General features: G+C 44.2%; 1 protein-coding gene and 1 long non-coding RNA gene across 18 annotated transcripts in view; one reads left to right on the top strand and one right to left on the bottom strand.

The window, feature by feature from the left end:
* The window catches only part of itpr1b (inositol 1,4,5-trisphosphate receptor, type 1b), a 106,021-nt gene that overhangs the window by 11,814 nt on the left and 74,298 nt on the right, over positions 1-19,909 (bottom strand). For 11 of the 17 annotated variants that reach the window (XM_064306313.1, XM_064306319.1, XM_064306311.1 and 8 more), the window contains 13 exons: positions 17,525-17,711; positions 16,895-17,148; positions 15,493-15,693; positions 14,964-15,074; positions 14,481-14,576; positions 14,096-14,230; positions 11,402-11,509; positions 10,389-10,620; positions 8,455-8,577; positions 3,333-3,508; positions 2,717-2,881; positions 2,217-2,406; positions 1,286-1,378 (listed from right to left, as the gene is read on the bottom strand). In XM_064306313.1, coding sequence (XP_064162383.1) covers positions 1,286-1,378; positions 2,217-2,406; positions 2,717-2,881; positions 3,333-3,508; positions 8,455-8,577; positions 10,389-10,620; positions 11,402-11,509; positions 14,096-14,230; positions 14,481-14,576; positions 14,964-15,074; positions 15,493-15,693; positions 16,895-17,148; positions 17,525-17,711 — 2,071 coding nt within the window. The remainder of the gene's footprint in view (positions 1-1,285; positions 1,379-2,216; positions 2,407-2,716; positions 2,882-3,332; positions 3,509-8,454; positions 8,578-10,388; positions 10,621-11,401; positions 11,510-14,095; positions 14,231-14,480; positions 14,577-14,963; positions 15,075-15,492; positions 15,694-16,894; positions 17,149-17,524; positions 17,712-19,909) is intronic. The other 6 variants (XM_064306315.1, XM_064306321.1, XM_064306326.1 and 3 more) reach the window with 1 other exon arrangement.
* Positions 6,070-18,670, top strand: LOC135238437 (uncharacterized). Its single transcript, XR_010325118.1, has 3 exons — positions 6,070-6,405; positions 11,725-11,782; positions 18,505-18,670. It is a non-coding gene; the product is annotated as an uncharacterized LOC135238437 (long non-coding RNA).

The raw sequence follows: 19,909 nt of genomic DNA, 5'->3' as shown, positions 1-19,909 counted from the left end.
TAAACTTGGGGATTTCAATAAAAAAAAGAAGGACAGAAACCCAAAGAGTGGTGGGATTTTAGTAACAAAGGTCTGAGACAGAAAAAATCATCAGCAAAGAAAATATATGCTGTAGATGGTGCGGAGAATGGCAAAGCAACTGTTTTGAGTGTTTTTTTATACCACAGACTGACATCCTCAACGACACATCCATGGAGATGGAGGTCAAGCAGCTGGATGAGTGGGCTGCATCCAGTAATATGTTGCAAAATGGGAAAAGTCAGAGGAGCTGAGAATTTTACCAGGAACCCACCACAACCACCCCCTCTTCGTCTGGTGACCTCAACAAAGTACCTTGCCTTCCACCAGGACTCTGACCTTAGTGGAGATACGCACGTGGAGCCTCAAAGAAAGGACGAAAGCCACAAAACGACTCCACTTCCTGACTGTCCTGGCAAGACACGGCCTACACTGTGACGACCTGATCACCATCTACAACTACCCTGGTAAGGCCATGTCTGGACTATAGCGGAGTCCTTCTGGTGAGGTGTAATAAAAGACAAGAAAAGGTGGAAAAAGTGGTCCAGAAAAAAAGGGCCCGTAACTATCTCCAGAGGCAGCTCACTCCAGCCAAAACTCCCTTCTCTACAGAGCATGAGAGAACAAGCCGCAGTAGAACTGCTGAAGACATGGCACACCCACAACACCCCCTGCACAAGATGCTCCCACAGAGCAGACTAGCATGCACAAACAGGGTGCTGCACAACAGCAACAACTTGCTTGTTTCCGGGCCAAGACAAACAGGACTTAAAAAAGCAGTCCTACCCACTGCTTTTAGGCTTTTTAACAATCTACATTAAGAAGAACTCTCTGTTTTTGTTATATTTATCTCCGCTGTGTTTTGTGCCTTTTATGATGTGGTGTTTTTGTGCTGCATCTAACACATGCAGGTTTATGTCTGTAAATTGTAAATTCCATTATTTCAGTGTTTCTTTAGTGTGAGCCAGAATTAATAAACTCAAAGAAAAAAAAACATCCCCTTTAACCTTGACAGTATGGTGGTGCCACAATGTGAGTGATATTAACCCATGACCTCTGATCCCCGCCCCCTTTTCTCTTGGAGATGCATGGGGCCTGAGAAGTGCTTCTACCCAACAGGCCACACTTCCATGAAGCCTGCGCCAGCAGATTTACAGCTCAGCACGGTCTACCCTGGGGCACATGCAGTCTCTGGGGTGGGGGAGCTGACTTAAGGGCTTCTGGGGACATGGCAGGCCCAGTCCTCATGACAACGCAGCAGCCTTACCTTCCCCCACAACCTCTGTAGAGCAGTTCTCGCCGCTATCCTTCCGACACACTCCAGCTGACAGGAAGTCCCCGACCATGCTGGCTCCGCCCTCTGTCCAAGGCAACAACAGGAAATTAAAGCAATGTAAAAAGGTGGAAAATAAATACACTAATATGGAATAAAGTACACAAAATAAAATAGAAATAATTAAAAATACAATAATAAAATACAATTTGCTTAACATAACTAATGTATGAAAACATATACCCATCACCACCAGATTCATGTATGTATGTGCAGATTATCCATCAATTTCCATTCAAATTTTGCATTTTATATACACACTTGCCTACAAAAAAATTGAACATCAGGAAAAGGCAACATTTCCTTGAAAGATTTAAATAGCCATGAACTGTATATCAAAAGCAACTAGGGTGTCAAGTTTTTGAACAATTATGTAACTTAATAAAGGGTCTTATAGGACTAGATGGTGCCGCAATCAGTGATTTCACTGAGTGGCCTCATCAAAAAAAGCTTTACTCTGCTTTTCTATGCTTTTAGGAAATCTCTGCTCTCTCCACGCTAGTTTTGAAATGAGCAGACTTTGATCCTCAGGGAGACATTCAACAATCACAGTTTCCCACAAGTTCAGGTTCTGAGAACATTCTGAGTAGTGATTTGACAGGCAGATAGAGATAGCCGAATACTGATATAACTGCCTATGTGTTTGTACCATGGGGGTACACTGCAAGGCCCGAAAGATCCCCCATGCAAAATGAATAGACTTCCTTCATACACCATATGCATTACTCAGAAGATACAATCATGACAACATATAGTGTCATTGGATAAATCAGGTGCAAGACGGATGTGCATGTGGTTGTGTGTGTGTGTTTGTGTGTGTGTGTGTGGGGGGGGGGGTTTGGGGTTGGGTCCTGGCAGGCTCTACCTATGGTTTTATTTGGTATCCTGTCTACAGCCAGGATGAAGTCATCCTTGAAAATGATGTATCCCACAATGGAGAAGAGATAGACCAGGATGAGCGCCAGCACTGCGGTTAGGACGATGGACCGGCCATTACGCGTCACACTCTTAATCACGTTTAGCAGAGTCTCCTCTCTGTAGACCAGGTCAAAGAGCTGGACGAGGGGAGACAAGACATTGTCAAAAACCTGACAGATATTAAAAGGTGTAAGAGCTCAAAGACATTACAGTAGAACAGAGACATTATGGAGTATAAGAGCAGTGAAACATTCGATTCCATGGGCTGGATTCAGGCAACATGATCTTAACTTTGACTTAAAACAAATGCAAAACACATTCTTTAAGCCAAATTTGGTGATTATCTGAAAATAATATTAGCAAATATTTGAAATCAATTCGAGTCTGAAAGACAATTCTTCCTTTCCTGAGGGGGAAACTTGAGAAAACTGACAACTATGCACTCACCAGCAAGCTGTAGAAGAACACATGGACAAAGACTCCCAGGCTGCAGATTATAAGGTAGAGTAGATGATAAAGGAACTCCACGTCCATTATCATGGCCTTGTAGCCCCTGGTAAATGTCCCACGATTCCCCACAAAACTCATCAGGAAGATGATCTTATTGCAGACCTTTAGGGTTTCAAACAGACAGAATCAGATACTGTATATGTATAGTCAGGCTGGATATTCATCTACATGACCTTGCCTAAAGGCATAGGCAGTGCACACACAGAATTCAGGTCTTAAAGCCATTGAAGGATGGGAGCACTGTGTTATGATATGGCTAAGAGTGTTCACCTGCTTTACTGTTAATATTTAAAATTTCGGCCTCAAGGAAGAGCTTTGGAGAACGAGTCCTAGTGAGAGCATTTGAATCGGCCATTCCTCCAGAGGTTCAACTGACTCAGCCAGTGGCTGTAACAGCCCGTCTCTGGAATGTGCCAGTGACGCATTACACACCAAACCTCCATGAGTAACAAGGGGCAGAGGAAACTGCTTGGGCTGACAAAAGTGTAGCCAGATGATGTAGGAGGAGGAGGAGGGGTCTGGGCTTGGGCCTAGCCCTGCCTGACACACTCACATTGAAAGCACCGAGCAGGAACAGGGTGGGCTCCAGGCCCACGGAGAAGATTAGGCGGAGGATGGTGGACGCGATCAGCGCCCGGATGCCGTGGGGTTGGGGCAGGACGATCACAATGGCCAGGGACACCAACATGGCCGTCCAGAGCAGGGCTGACAGATGGGGCTCCAGAGTGCCTGAGGGACAGAGCAGGACCCAAAATGTGATCAGGTTTAACTAGTGGTAATTTTGGGGTCTATTTAAAAATAAAACTTTGGCCACCCCTACCACAAAAAAAGCAAAACCTGCATCCCTTCCCATATACAAAATCTCAAAAAACTTTTCAGTATTTAAATATCCAAAATAGTACATAATAAACCAAATTCAACTGTTCAAAACAAATTTCTAATAAAATATAAATCCATTTCACTGAAATTGTATGTGCTATTTCCCAAGCACAGCACAACTGTCTTCTTGCACAAAGTTCACAGCTGTAGTATCATGTCTCTGTCTCAAAGGAACTAGTTAGTGAGCATGTAAGAGACCTAGAGAGATATTTTGTACTTTATAATTGCTAAAGTTCACTTCAGGCAACTTTGTTTGATCTTGAAATAGGCTACTTGCAATTATTTATATCTACTGAACACTACATTTAACTGGATTAAATTCTGAATATCTGTCAAATAAGAGTGTGCTCATAAATAGGTATCAAATTTTCTTCCATTCTAAAATGCATACTAACATTCAGTACTGATATCTGCATTCATTCGTATCTGGATAATGCTATACATTACAACATGAGACAAGCATACTGAGGTAACTATAGCACAGACTTGAGTGGAGAAGGGGTTCAGATTATTGATGAAATGACAGGCAGACATACACGTCTCTCTGTCACTCATCTGGGGGCCACCAGACAGTTTGGAGCCGGTATATATTGTAATATAATTTGCTCTGCCTCCAGAAGCACCCAGATCTGTCTTTATAAATTGTGATACTGCATTTTTTTGTGCATTTAAAATGAAAACCCTGACTATGAGAACAGTGCACATGTTTCTTTAATAATTTCCTTTCCTAGCGAGCTAAGTATGGTCTATTGCATTCTGCACTGGCAGGGAGAGCTGTGAACTAAAAGAGAGGGGTTACATAACAGGGAAAGAGTGTCACAGTGGGGTGTGTTGTACCTCTGTGAGACATTAGGGTGGAACTCTCTAAATCCCTGGGTAAGTCACGGACTGGTGTCACCAAGGTCAGCGCCTCACATGCTGCCAAGCCCAAACTCACTGTCATGTTCAGCGGCAAACGAGCAAAATGAGGGAAGTTCACATCTCAAAATGATGGATTGTAACAGTAGTCCTTCTGCTGGTTTGTGTGTGTGCATGTGTGTGTGTGCATGTGCACACGTTTGTGCCTGTGCACATGTGTGTGCGCGTGTTTATGTGCATACGTGTGGGCGTGTGTGTGTGCGTGGTGTACGTGTGTACACGTGTGCATACGTGCGCATGTGTGTACGCGTGTGCATACATGTGTGTGTGTGTGCGCGTGTGTACGTGTGTGTGTGTGTGTTTCCAAGGCATTATTTGAGCTAGCGTGCAGCTCTCCTCCCCCACCCTCTCCTCTCCATGAGGGGATCACATGACAGGTGGCAGTTACATAACTGCCGCCGCTAAAAATACAGACGCGCCTGAAAGATTCATGAGCGACGGTCCGTGTGGCACCCTGGGTCCTGGGGCTGACAACACAGCGCTAAAGCTCCAGGCACAGAGAACCAGCTGAACCAGAGACTGACGTGCTCCCTCGAGAGAGAGGTTCCCATCCCAAACCCCGCTCATCTGCCCTCCCATTCCCGCACTCCCCGGGTTACAGGAGGACAACACAAATCACCACTGGCTGCCTCTCTCACAGCCCGATCTTAACTCCCGGGGAAAAGAAAAAAACAACAAAAAAAAAAAACCCAAAGCGTTTTTTTAAAAGGGACATGCACTCTGTCCACTTCCTGAGCCGGGCCAGATTACCCAGCTGCAAAGTCAGCCGTGACAAACGTGCGCTCCTCATGTACGGCCCTGTGCACCAGCAGCCAGCGCGGACTGACCTAGTTCCAGGGCTCTTATCTAATTTCCATATCCACGTTCCAGCGCTGTTTGCAGGAGGGTGGAGGCACCAGGAGCCACTCGCAGCACAGCTGCACCAGGTCAAAGGTATGCAGGCCTTCATGTGACCGTCTGTAAATCAGGGCTGCCGACAGGCTTCTGGACAATAGGAATGTCTGTACACTTCCACTGACTCACTGACTACTTACACTGGTTTCCAGGTTTGTCTAAATTGCTCAAAGTAGAGTTCAAATGTGTGCTCCTTATGTATACAGTAGTAATGCTGTAAATAAATTCATAGACAGGCTGACAAAAAATGGTGTAGATAGATGACAGACATACAATAAATGATACAGAGCTAAACAGACAGATATTAATTGTCCATAAATAAATATATAATTAACATTCCAAAAGTGTACCATATAAGGATTTAGACTGCGGTTCTTAATGGTTTACCTTCTTTAGAAGACATCATTCTCTAGCATAGGCACTGATAAACACCTAGTTTGCATTTGCAGGGATTAGCACTTAACGGCCAGGTAGAGATTCATTGCAGCGGTATTATCAGTGACGTGAACATTTTATCTGCGCAATGGCTGCTCGATTGGTTCTGCTCCTCCGTCTCCCCCGGTTTGTGTGTCCTGAAATGCACTGCGCCGCCAGCAGCAGCCTGCTCCATCAGATGGAGTGTTACGCTGGGATTTCAGAAAAGCTCAGACACTGCACAAGGCGAGCGGCGCCTTCTAGCTCCGAGCAAAAAGGACTTCTTTTTTCTGCGCTGCCGAGGGAGTCTGGAACAAAAGGGACCGCGCTGCTTTACCCGAGAGCGAACAATCGAAAGTTTATGTGAATCACAATGTAGCCGTTCTCCCTGCGCATCTCCACTGAGACAAAGAAAGACCTCATGGCTGTGGGTACAAACAACACCGCAGACCGGAGACAGAAAGAAGCAGCCCGAGAGAGAAAAAAGAGAGAAGAAAAACAGAAGCATGAGAGAAGAACAGGTACTCAAACCAAACTGCTTCCCTTAACTTCAATACTGACACCGCTAACAATCCACCCACTCCACTCACACCCACTATCTGGGGCTTTAACACCGTTTGCGAAAACACACACACAGAAAAGCATTCCAGCACTTTCATAACAGGACTCATTTTCCATAGGCTCCTGAAAACCCCCTCTACCCACCACCCTCACTATGTCTGAAAACACGAGTCGAGGACAGTAGGGTGTCCCCCTGGCCTTAAACTCATCAAAAGGAACATCAGTAATATATTTACAGATGCACTTAGACATTACCTTGTAAAGAGGAATTCAGTTATCTAAATGGGTGTAATTGGCTTTAAATGAAGGCAGTAAGGATCCCAAAACACAAAATCACATTAAGGAAGAAAAGGCATGAAGGAACTAATTGGCAGATTTCAGTCTTGAATGTTTCCATTGTTGGCACATCCAAAGGGATTAACATGTCTGCAGAACTGACGGTAAGAGTTGGAAACCCACATCTCTGCGTCCTATTTTCTACCCAAAGCCGGCTGAGGGGCCCTGATTGCAACCACAAGCAGCACCTTGGCAGGTAGTAACACAAATGCCCAATTAACAGGAGTGAAGTGGCCCATAGCCGAGAGCCTTAAGTGAAGATTTAGAAAGCCGGCATCAGGTGACGCATTTGTGACGGGCATTCAGCTCTCAAAGTATCGATAACCAGGTCAGGTCATGACAAGGATTCTGTCATATGGTCAGGAATACTGTAAGGGAGAGGTAAACCAGGGCACTCAAGCGTCAGAGGAGGGCCGCGTTGCTGAAAACCAGAAGTCCCTTCTCTTTCTGAACAGGGGGTGTGCAATACCCTGTGTGCATACATCAGCAACCGTCAATTCTTCAATTCCAAGGAACTCTAGGAAGTGGTGTAGATTAGTGGTTAGGCTGCTGGGTTTCTGCCCAGAGACCAAGGAGGAGGGGCACTGCTATTGAGCCCATCAGCGAGGTCCTTAGCTTGATTTACTTCAGTAAATACAGAGCTCTATAAATGGATAATGTATAAAAAGTTATATAAACAAAGCATTGACGCAGTGTGGCGGAATCACATGACTTCGCACTATTTGGTGACCCAGTTTTAGGTCCATTAAAAGGTAGGTTTCTGAAAAGCTAATGTCACACTGTGAATGTGCACTCCACTTCAGCTCTGTGGTCTGAGTCACTTCCTCCTGTTTCCTGTTTTCTGACAGATTTTTTGTGGCACACAGGACAGGAAACACTCACACACAAACACCAATAAGCAGTCACTCACTCACACACACGCGCATACGCACACGCACAGACAATGAATTTAGACCCTCAAAAATACACACACACTCACACTATGCATTTAGACCCTCAAAAACACGTGCGCACACACACACACACAGGCACATGCACGCACATGCACACACACACATGCATACATGAAACACGCATTCCTACACACAGATAGATACACAAACAAGCATACATACATACACTAATGCAAGCACGTACGCACACACACATAAACCAACCTTCATGCAAGTGAATAAATGTAAATGCATCATATAAATAAATATAGTGAAATCTTCTCGAGGCTTAATGACTGCTATAAACAGGATGCCTTCCACAGCCGTGAAGCCATTTCTGATCAAAACAACGGAAAAGCTAGCATTAAACACACCGTGTACTGCGATCCTGCTTCACTGGATCAGAATTTACCTCAGTGAAACCATTCAAAGCTCATAATGAACTCAAATACCCTCCTCAAATGTATGGCTACTAAAAACTATCTTTAAGTGCTTTTTCCACAAAAAGTAGAAACATGTAAAATATGACTGGCAGCAAAGTCCCTTGCATTCCCGCCTCACCTTGATTCACCAGGTTAATCATTGCTAATGCAAACTAAGCTCTCATTGGACCTACCTGGTTAAATGAAGATTATTTACCACATGGAAGAAGCACTATCGCATAAATTAGATAAGCTGCTCGCAGGGCCACATTTCAAACATAATCCATTATCAATTTGTGAATGTACAGGACAGACTTGCCTCCACGGATGCCGTCCAATGGGTAGAAGAAAGCAACCAACAGGTTCATGAGCACGGCCAGGTTGAAGGAGATGCTGCTCCAGAAGGACATGTTTCGGGAACACCAGTACAGGACGGGCTGGGCTGGAGGGAGAAACCACATGGCCTTCACAAACTGGACCACACCATTGCCCCCTCCCCAAAAACTGATAATTTTATTAATGTGCAAGCAGGCACACCACAAATTACTACACACCTCAAATTATGAACTCAGCTCTATTTAACCCTCCACACTCACTGCTGTCGCATGCACATGCACAGTTCAACAATTTAAATGTTCTCAGGATAAAGTGGTCACCAAACCAATGCGTCATAAAGGCAATGAAAATCTGCCACAGGGCTCTTCCTTTCATGCACGTAGTATTTCACATTATATAAAATCTATTCATATTGTTTAATCCAGTTCATTTTCCCCAAAAAGTCATTTCACTACTATACACATTTTTTGGCTGGCAAATATCAGGTCCTGAAAACTGAAATTTAAGTTGGCTGAAGGGGTCAGTGTCTAGGAATCATGCCACAGGAACCCAACCCTTGCAAGAATACCACTGGGCACAAAAGATGCAAGACATCTGTAACCCCGTACTGAGCCTGGTGACACATTTGCAAATGCAACACACAGTTATGTCATATAATAAGGTATAGCTTTTACTTTGTTTGATTTTGAATTTAAAACTCAAAACGAGGGGGGTGAAATTTTATACTGGTTTGCGTGGTTCATTCTCAAAGCTCTCAGCCATGGCGAGTTGGGTTCTGTGTGAAAGCTGTTACTAACCAGAATGGAACCAAATATAACCAAACAGGCCCCCTACTGAAAACCACTCAAACTGGTTTTTTGTGACTGCAGGGACACAGCAATAAGTCATACCACTTCAAAGCCAGCGGCTGAATCTGCCAAACAAAATTTGGATTCCACCCCTCGATGGGGATTTCCTTGGCTGAGAGTGAGCATTCAAAACCATTTTAAACCAATCAGGAAAAAAATATGCATACTTGTCTGTATGCACGTACACATCATATGCAATGCTTCCGTTGTCAGTAGTAAGGAAATAACTATATATATATATATATAAAAAGCTTCATCTCTCCAAAGTGAGGGGACAGGGGCATTCATGGTTTAAAAAATCACTCTAAATCTACTGAACTCCTTCAGGAAAGATGGGCTGCACTTAGCTATAACCTTCAAGCCTAGACCCCGACCCTGAACCAAGCACTTGGCCACGGGGGGCAGTTTGGCAGCAGGTCTCAGTCTGCTTTTGAGAGGAAAGATTAACCCACTGAAGTGATGCTTTTCTGATGCACAAAGAGAAGGACTGCTTGTGCCAACCTGACAGCGATCGTAGCACGCCATCTCTGCTTTCTGAATCAATCAGATGAGACAGACATCGTATGTCTAATAACCTCAAAGGGCTGGCAGTGTAGAGGATTAGTTACACCGCTCATTTAAGTAGATTATTTTAGGTTTCATTTCTCAATTTAAACAAGCATTATGTATGGGCAGAACAGATTTTTTTTATTTTTATTGTTATACATGAAAAAAGCCGTGTTTCTTTCACATGAACATGCTCACTGCGAGACCAGAGAACTGTAGACAAAGCGCTGAGAGGGCAGCAGGCGACGGCAGCACAAAATTCCTCAAACTTATCAAACTGATATATTTACATATGCTCTAGCATGCTAGAATGCTCTAAATTATCTTAAGCATCTAACTTATCACATTTACACATCCTCAGTCCTCCCATCGCCCCCATGTCCAGAGCAGTTCGTTTCACTGACTGCAAACCAAAACCTGGAGCTGCTCTGGGAGGGGTGCTGGGGGTGGGGGGGGGGGGGGTCAGGGAGGACAGGAGGGCATGTAAAGAGCTACTAGGCGAGAGATAGGGAAAGGAACGCACAGGGAACCGCTTTCGTGTTACCGGTAGCCTCTTGAGTACCTCGCAGCTTCTTCTGCCAGTTCATCTCGTTGAAGAGGTCCTCGGCGCGCAGGAAGAAGTCGTTGATCTTGCTGCCCTGCTCGTCGCGCTCCGTGGTGTAGTACACACGCAGCTTGGACTCGCTGGTGAGGAACTCGCAGATGTTGGGCACCGGGAAGACTATCTGCTCCATGGTGCGATCCAGCCGCACGATCTGAACACAAGAGCCCTGTCACTGCGTTGCCCTATTTGGCAGGGCTTGACTACTCTAGCACCAGGCCTGGGGAAACATACACAGGCCCTGATAGGCCCTGAGCCCTTGGACCGAGAGCTCCTGGACTAATCCACACACCTTGCAGGCCATGACTACTTCAGATTAAGGGATGCTTATGTAGGCCCTACGCCAGCCAGGACCCCAGGGTTTAGGAATAAGAATAATAACAAAATCAATGGAGACTGAGACTTCCTTTCAATTAGGTGTTCTCTCGTGTTCTGAGCTCAACAGAAAATCTGACAGAAATTGAAAGGGAAGGACAAAAAACAGGAGGACTCCATCTGCAGTTCACAAGCAGTTCAGTATGCCACGCATGTCTTGTAGTTTCACATGAGAGTTTGCTTTGGATTATGAGTTATACCTGGGACAAAGATATAGGTCGTACCATTGATGTTCAGCACTTTTAACAAGTAAAAGCAGGTTTGAAAGCAGCCTTGAAAAAAACAGCAAGACCACCCCACGCCCTGTGCACTACTTCAAACATTTCACCTAGCAAGCAGCAGTCTGTCCAAGTTTACATGAAACAATTTAGAATTTGATACACTGAAGTGCACTTTCTTTTCAAAAGAAATAACAGCTGAATAAAGAAAAGACAATCTGACTGCATAACCTTGGGGAGAACTCAAGAGCAGTGAAGGAACACAGTCACAGACCTAAAGAGACACTGATGAATGCAGAGATGCATTGGAGCCGCCAGAACCCCACGTGTGCGGGCACTGACCTCGATCTGAGCCGTGTGTTTGGCATAGAACTCCAGGGCCTCGTCTCCCTCTCCATAAGTGCCTCCAGGTTTGAGCATGGCCTGCAACTCCTTGTTGTGTCGTGCCAGCTGTGAAATTTGCAGCAGGAGAGATTGGGGGTAAAATGAGAGAATTTGAAGGTTGGAACCTTTGCACATGCTGAAGAAGTTTGCGGGCAAATGCTTGTCCCAAATCTCCATGTTCCAATGCCTGCATGCAAAATTCCTATAACAATTATAATCCTTTACGAATGACTGATTTCTCAAATGCCATAACGTTACTTTTTTAATGTTTATTTTCTCAGGAAACTCCAGAATATTTCCATCGGAAGTGCAACGTGGTGAACATTTAAGAACCGAAAGGTACAGTTAAAGCTACAGACGGCTCTATAGTTAATGATGGCTCCACATCACATGTTGACCCACTGATGTCATAGGAAAAAATGCATTATGAGAAATGCCCATTGACGTACAGACAGGTTTCAATATTACTCTACGCGCTAAGCATCATGTACCCTCTTCCTGGAGTGAAACACTGCACTTTTTTTGTCGCATAGAATTAATAGAGATTTAATAGGAAGAGAGGTTATGCAGTTGAATGAGGGTGAAATAAAGTTATTAGAGATAAAATGTTAACGTGTTATATCAGGCAGTTAAATAAAGATTGCTTGTTAATTCGCAGCAGTAAAATTAGATAGGAAAGCAAGTTTCAAGCTGATGGTCGGAGCTGGAAAACTGCATAAAAATAACGGGCTGTGTGTACTTCCCCGTAAGATCAAAACAACTTTGCAACTAGAGATCCACAAATGCAAGAAACTTTTGACTCATGTTAAATCTTTACATTACACTACTAGCTTTACGTTTATTGAAAATTTACATCTATACATTTTTTAAATAAAAATAAATATATGGTTTTATCAATTTTTTTGTATTTTGAAGAAAATTGCAGAGCAGGATACGTTTAGTAGATTTAGAAACATCACCCATTGCGATATGATAGGGGACTGTCATTAAAGTCTCTGAAAATGCAATTACTAAGGCACTGTCATGTTTCTTAATGTTCATATCAGAAAATAATCTTTTCATACAAGACCATTAGGGCATTCAAAGTACTTCAATATAAAAGTGTGTTCTCAGCAGGTACAAAAATGCCAAATATATACTTACTTCAACTACTATATTACTTGAGATAAGCTTGGTCAATATATGCTGCCTGACCTTGAACAGACATTGACAATGTAATAATGGTTTTGTTTAATTATACATAATAAACACAATAAATGAAGTAAAAAATAAATATTTAAATATTTTCACTGCACTGGTGCTTAGCTCATCAGAGAACCATTAAATAATGCAAATCAGAAAGGATAATGCAAAAATAAAGCTATGGAATACAAGGTTATGATTATGCTTGTGCCTGTCTGTTTGCCAGATCAGGTATACTGACCCACAAAACATGATCAATATACCTGATCTGGCAGGTATATATTGACAATTTTAAGATATAATCATAGATATTTATCAATGTTATACGGTACCTAAATGTATGCATTTACAGGATTCCTATGAAACAAAGGTCATTTTAAAGTAATGTAATATAAAATTTGCATAATTAAGATATCCATACATGTGTGTTTTGTTTGTGTGGATGTGCGTCTGTGCGCGTTCGTATATATGCCTGTGAGTGACTGTGCCCATATTTGTCTTTTGGTGCATGTGATTTATGTACATGTTAATATATGTGTGCATGTACAGATGCACAGGTTTGTCTGTGAGGGTGTGTTCATGTACATCTTTGTCTTTGCGTGTATGTGTGTGTACGTGAGTGCATGTATGGTTTGTCTGTGTGTGTTCATGTACATCTTTGTCTTTGTGTGTATGTGTGTATACATACACAGGTTTGTTTGTGAGTATGTGTTCATGTACATCTTTGTCTTTGCATGTGTGTGTGTGTTCATGTGTATATGTACGTGTATGTTTATGTATAGATGGACCGGTGAGTGCTCCCAAACTTTCCCCACCCCTGGAGTTGCACACCAGTGGAAGCGAGTGTCTGTACAGCGCAGTCCAGCCCTGTAGCTTCCCCCACAGAGCACAGATTTACTGTACGCAGATAGTACAGTGCATGCTGGAAAGTACCATCAGCCGCACTGCAGCCAGGCCTACCTGGCACCGTGCTGCAGGCATTACTGAAACCCAAAAAACCAGCCCAGACTGAAACTGAGGCGGTCTGGCTGAGCCTCCCGAGCCGGGTCCGTTTGGTTTGCGCACACGGGTGCGAGGGCTGACAGCAGTGTGGTTTAACATCTGCGGTTTCCCGCTTGCTGACTTATTTTTTTTTTTTTGTGTGTGCATGATTTGCAGAGCCCCGACTTTTCGCACCTGAAAGGCCTTGGGCCAGCGAGCAGGCTTCGCTTCGCTTGGAGCGTTGGCTCATTTTTAGAAACTTACGTGAAAGCTATTAAATGAGGGGAACTGCTCAGTCATAACAGCTTCAACGGGAACATAACTTGAATGAACCCACGGCACACTGAGGTCTCAACAATGGAGCAGAAATACTAAAAAATGTCTATTCAATCACTTTCAGTCCTGTTCTGTTTTTTCCAAACCCGAGAGACCAGGTTTCAGCTCTCTCTACATATGAAGTGTCTGAGCTCCACGTGGCCAGCTGCCTACCTGATGAGCAAGGATGTAGATATTGTGGCCTACGTTCCGAGGGGAGGCAGCATGCTCATCCTGGGCCTCCTCATCCTCACTGGGCTCTTCGTACTCCACCTCCCCTTGCAGGTAGGCCTTCTTGATCACCTCCACCTGCAAATGGCACCCGGGGATTGGCTTGTCAATCAATGCAAGATCTCCATAGAGACCCCTGAAAGGGAGGGTCCCATTGGCGCATTCTAGGGCCATTGGGCCTTACTGACATATGCTCACATCACATTTCATCTTCCCCCCTCATGAAGACTAATGACCTGTCCTTTGTTGTGTTTTGGTGTAGAACATAGATATCACAACTGGTTGCTCTACTGGCAGGGACAGCAGCCTGCCAACTCATTGGGCTCACCAGTTCTTTGGGCCTCATGTTGTAGAGAATCCTCTCGGCATTCTCGCTGTCATGGCGACTCTCCATGATAGCCAGCAGCAGCTTGGATGCGTTGTTCTAGGGGAGGGAAAGAGACCAAAAAGCACATAAGGATCATCATAGTACAGAAATATGAAATATATCCATTTACACTTTTCAATTCTTGCACTTTTATAGCATAAAGCAGAAACTGAAAAGAAAATAGCAACTAAATCTTTATTCATGGTTAAATCTTGGTTTGAAGAAAATAAAACAAAACTGGCAGGTTATAGGATTTTCAGCTTTATTTGGCAACAATCCTCATGCGAATTTAGCTGGTTCTGTGGGTTTGTGAAAAATTAGACTGGGCACTGATTAGGATATTAAGTGATATTAATGATAGAATGTCACACAGTGATATTAATGTAAAAGGAGCTGCTGGTATAACAAAGCAATATAGACAGTTGGTGACAGCAACCAACCCACCTTGAGTTCCAACACAAGGTCCATTCTCTTCTTCCCCAAAGGGTTGATGTCATTGAGGATCAGGGCGATGATGATGTCAATGCCATTGCACTCATGAGTGGCGATGCAATTCTACAGAAGCAAAAAATTATGCAGCCCATCGTCTCATGAGGAAAAACAAACAATGGCCATGATTGTATTTGAACAGTACACTGTGCCCTGAACCACCTGAAATCACAAGGCAAAGGAGCTGGAGCCTCTTCCAAATAAGGCATGCATAACTCAAGTGGCAGTTGTGTTTTACTATGCAAGATTATAACTTTATAAGTGTTACCAATAAGACCAACAGAGCTGAGCAGATTTTGGAACAAATTAAAAATGTTTTTTTTTTTCTGTGCGTGTGTGTGTGGGACCGCGTTCTTTTGTGAGTACAGGTGTGTATGTGTATGAAATATAAGAGTGTTCATGTGCGTGTGTCTGTGTGTTATTGTGTGTGTGTGTGTGTGTATGTGTATGAGCGAGTGCATTTCAGTGTATGCGTGTAGCCCACCTGGTTCTCGTGGCAGGGGCCCTGGCAGTACTCTGTCAGGCTTTCGACGGTCTGGTTGATGAGCGCCACGTTCTTCTCATTGATGTAGAGCCCCAGAAGGCCCAGGCCCCCCGTGGTGCTGCCGCAGATGCAGTCCAGGAACTGCAGCGTCTCACACACCAGGTTGTAGTTATTCTTGTTGTTCTGGCAGCGAAGAAAGTTCTAAGGGGCAAAGAGAACAGGGGGAGAACAGTTTATGTGCTGTGTGGGTGGACCACAGTTCAGAAATGGGACATGATCTAGATCAGGAACTCCAGGGGTCACGGGTCACAAATATCAAAGTCACACAATCCAAGGAAACCTCAGATAGCGAGATAAACTAATGAGTTCCAGTCAGAGGTTTTTTATGTAACTGCAAAACTGTTTGGCAAAAGAATTAACTCATCAGTAGAAAACTTTGCAGGCTGACAGTACGTGGCAGTGGGTCATTACCCATCACCTAGGCCATCACTAAGAACAACTGAAACCAGGATGCTGAACTCTGTCTAAACTACTGAACAAGGACTCCACTGACCACAGAACTGAAACCTGTTCCTCCATCTTGACCAAGAGGACCTAACCCTATTTAACCTTATTTTAAGACATTTGTTCTAGTCTATAGGGCCTTACCCTTGGAACTGAAAAGCTTCTCCATTCTGGACCTACGGAATTGAACTCTGAAAGTACAGCATCCACTGCATAGTGAAACCAGACTAATCATGTGACATCTGCATCCGTTTTCATTTCTGTCTGGCGGTGCATATTTACCAGGGCTGCAGCTTACCGGGGGCAGTCATTCAGGGCCACATGTACATACATAAAACTTCTGACGAGTGTATGTTGGCGCGTACGCAATCGCAATGGTCAACGGTCAACAGGGAGAACTGACGTTGCTGGTATTCATACTATGCAAATACAATGAGGTAAGCTCCACATGATTACTTGTGTCATACCAAAGTTAAATATCCCTTTAAAAGGTGCAGTCCAAAAACTCCTGTTTAGTGCATTGAATATCTTCATTGTATGTAAGGAAACCGATGAATCTGTTTGTGTGCCGAAAGAGCGTATCCAGCACTACGGACAGCGTATGGAAAAACGCGGACTCTGGCATTCCAGCTGCAGCGGCAATTGTCGGTTGAAATGAACCGGATGTGAGATAGTGTAATGCTGCAAGGAGCTTGCCTATTGCTGGGATGGAATGGGAACACAAACTGCACATACAGCTCTTTACACCAGATAACATGTTTCTGGGGTAGAATGCGTCATATCTGCCTCTGAAACTAGTCGCAAATCTAAGAACATCTGGCCCTCAGAATACATTGAGTCGAGGAGTTTATTATTTCAGTCTAGTAAATGGGAGAGCCCCCCCTGGTGGCTGGCTGACCTGCAGCTCACGATTGTGGTTCTCGCACAGGAGCTGCATGAGGCGCAGGATTGGCTGCATGATGGTGATGATGACGCTCATCTCGCCATCCTCCTGGCCCTTGTCAGCTGCGCTAGGCTGGCTGTCGGTTGACGCCAGGTGCTCCTCCGAGTCGGCCTCGCGGCGGTACGTGTTGAAGGCCTTCTTGGTGACTGATGAGGCCTCCAGCAGCTGCTCTCTGACCTCCTCCGTCACCACGGCAGCTACATCCTTCACTGTTTACACAGGGTTGGGAGAAGTCAGGAACAAACAGACCATAGCTCACAGCAAAACAAACAGACTGAAGTGGTATGCCCCTTTCATCGGACAGAGCGAAGTAAACTGTTAGCATCTTACACCGACACAGGTTTTGGGATGTTTTTCTGTTTGTGTTATGAGGGACATACTAGGTTTTCATAATCAGAAGGGTTTTTGTTTGCTGGGATGTACAGCTATGGCTCTAAAAGATTAATGACATGATGCATGATCCTGTCAGCAAATATTTACTAGTGCCTTTGCACTTTGTACAGCCAGCTCTCCATAGACAGGTGGGGGAGAGACAGTGACCTTCTTACACCACAGCAATGCAAATTGTCCCATGTGACCTCTGACCTTTCTTGCGCATGGGCTTCTCATCCTTGTCGGGTGCGTCATCGTCCTTCTTCTTGCTTCCCAAGTCACTAGTGTTGACTGTCACTGTGGCTTTGATCTCCTGCTGAGCCAGCTTCATCCGCTCATAGAACACCTTGAAGAACTTTTCTGATTTCTTGTCTTCGGTAAGCCGGCAGTAGAACGAGCGCTACGAAAATGGGGAAAACAATTATAAACTGAATTAAATATTTTTACATGACAACAAAGTGCATAATGTTATATGTGAACGAGCAAAGCTTTCAGCAAAACTAATTATGGCAAAAGATGTCAAGCAAGTTTTTAAAAAATAAATTGCTTGAAAACAACTTACATTTCAGCCTTTAATAGTTACACTTGCAAGTCTCGTTTATGTCAATTGTGCTTACGTTTTGAAGTCAGAAAGTTAGAGCTCCAACAGCTTGAAGCACTGTTTACTGACAGTGGAGCGGTCCATGTCCTCGTGGTTACATGAGGCCGTTTACACTGGCACCGAGATAACCTGGCAGCATATCTCTTCACTCACCTGATTTCACACCACCTGACATACTCCTTGAACCCTCGGGTTCTCCTGGGCCAGTGCTGATAAGCTGTTTGTTACTTAGAGCTGTGTACAGCGGTGCAGACCAAACCCAGCACATTTGGCAACTATACAAGGAAACTATACAAAGAAAGTCCACACACGCATACACGTGCTCCAGTGTATATTTTGCAAAGTTGTGATCCACAAAAAAGCTGTAAAATGTACTAGAAGGGGCATAGTGTAGAGTACGGTCTTCATTTCTTTCTTTTGCTCCCTTTTTTCTTGTAGCGACTGTAGTTTGGATGTGCACTCCACTATACTATAAATGTTTTGCTATGAAAAAGAAATTTCTTTGTAAGTGTTTGCGCTTCATGGTGGCACGCACGGTTTTTGGAGATATGGGGTACTTTTTTCATATTGTTTATTGCTTATTTGTTTACAGTTGGTGCATCCTGTCCCATTTTCACTGAATGATCCCACACTGACGCAAGTCCTCTAATCCGCTGAGCGCTGTCTGGTGTTACAGTAGACCTACAGCAACAGTGAAACCGATAAGGAAAAAAGAAAGAGGGAAGGAAAATCCTACCCTACTTTCAAGCGCCATTTCGGCCTGGGGGACGTGAAAGGAGAGATTGGCCGGAGGGGGAGAGAGATATCAGCCGGTAACTAGGGCAGTTTTGAAAGCCCTGTTACATAACCAACCTTCTTTCCAGGTTGGAGCAGAAGTCAGGCCTTGGCCAAATGAGGAGAGAGGTAAAACAGTAGCGCAGGAAATGAAACAGATGACTGCAACACTCCAACAGCGCTCGTCTGGCTTTGCAAGCCAGCAGAAAGCGACAGCTAAAATAAACTAATTACAGTTTGCAGGGCAGATGCACACACACACACACACACACACACACACACACACACACACACACACACACACACACACACACACACACACACACACACACACACACACACACACACACACACACACACACACACACACACACACACACACACACACACACACACACAAGCTGACAGGTGAATTTTGAGCCAGAGAATGCAGGTTAAACCTGTGCATAAAGACTTGCTGACCCGATTTGCATTTTCTCACACACGCATACACAAGTACAGACACACACCTAGTGATCATATCACATGTAGATTTGATCCTGTAGCGCAACAGAGCAAGTAAAGTCCCTCAAGCACAGGGAAGTATTTCAAAGAACAAACCAGCAATCCATAAAAATTTAAATAACGATTAAAATCATAAGGCATGGTTTACATGCGGCCCTCCAGCCAATCAGCATGGATCAACACCAGCAACACTGTGAGTATGCTCAACACTCATGCCTAATGAGCGCAGTCAAAGAGTGGAGAGGAAAGCAATACCATCACTAACACGTCCAAGCTCAAATGTGCAGGCCAGCTAATAATCCCAGCCAACGTTGGCTACATTTCCCCTAATCCTATTGCTGGAAAATCCAAAAGAACTGAACAGAGCAATATGCTCTCTGTATTGAAGAGACAGCCCTAATACATATAACAGAAGACAGGGAAGTTAATTACACAGCCAGCCTCAGGAACACAAACATGTGCCAAATACAATTCACTTCAGTTCAGTTCTTTTTAAGCAATTTAAGAGGAGCATTTAATTCCATTCACCCTGGGGAGGGTGAGGCAGTGCTGGATCCCGAGGACAGTCACAACCCTATTGTCATAACTTGTCTCTGCAATCAGACACCTCTACAGAAGGCAAGGCAAGGCAAACACTGCAGACCAAATCCTTCTTGTAACGTTTCTCCTGAATAACAGAAAACACATGACGGCTGATCTCCAAACAAAATTCACAGTGC

This window comes from Anguilla rostrata, chromosome 13 (assembly GCF_018555375.3).
Source record: "Anguilla rostrata isolate EN2019 chromosome 13, ASM1855537v3, whole genome shotgun sequence".
Classification (NCBI taxonomy): domain Eukaryota; kingdom Metazoa; phylum Chordata; class Actinopteri; order Anguilliformes; family Anguillidae; genus Anguilla; species Anguilla rostrata.
This window is presented reverse-complemented; position numbering and strand designations above follow the sequence as displayed.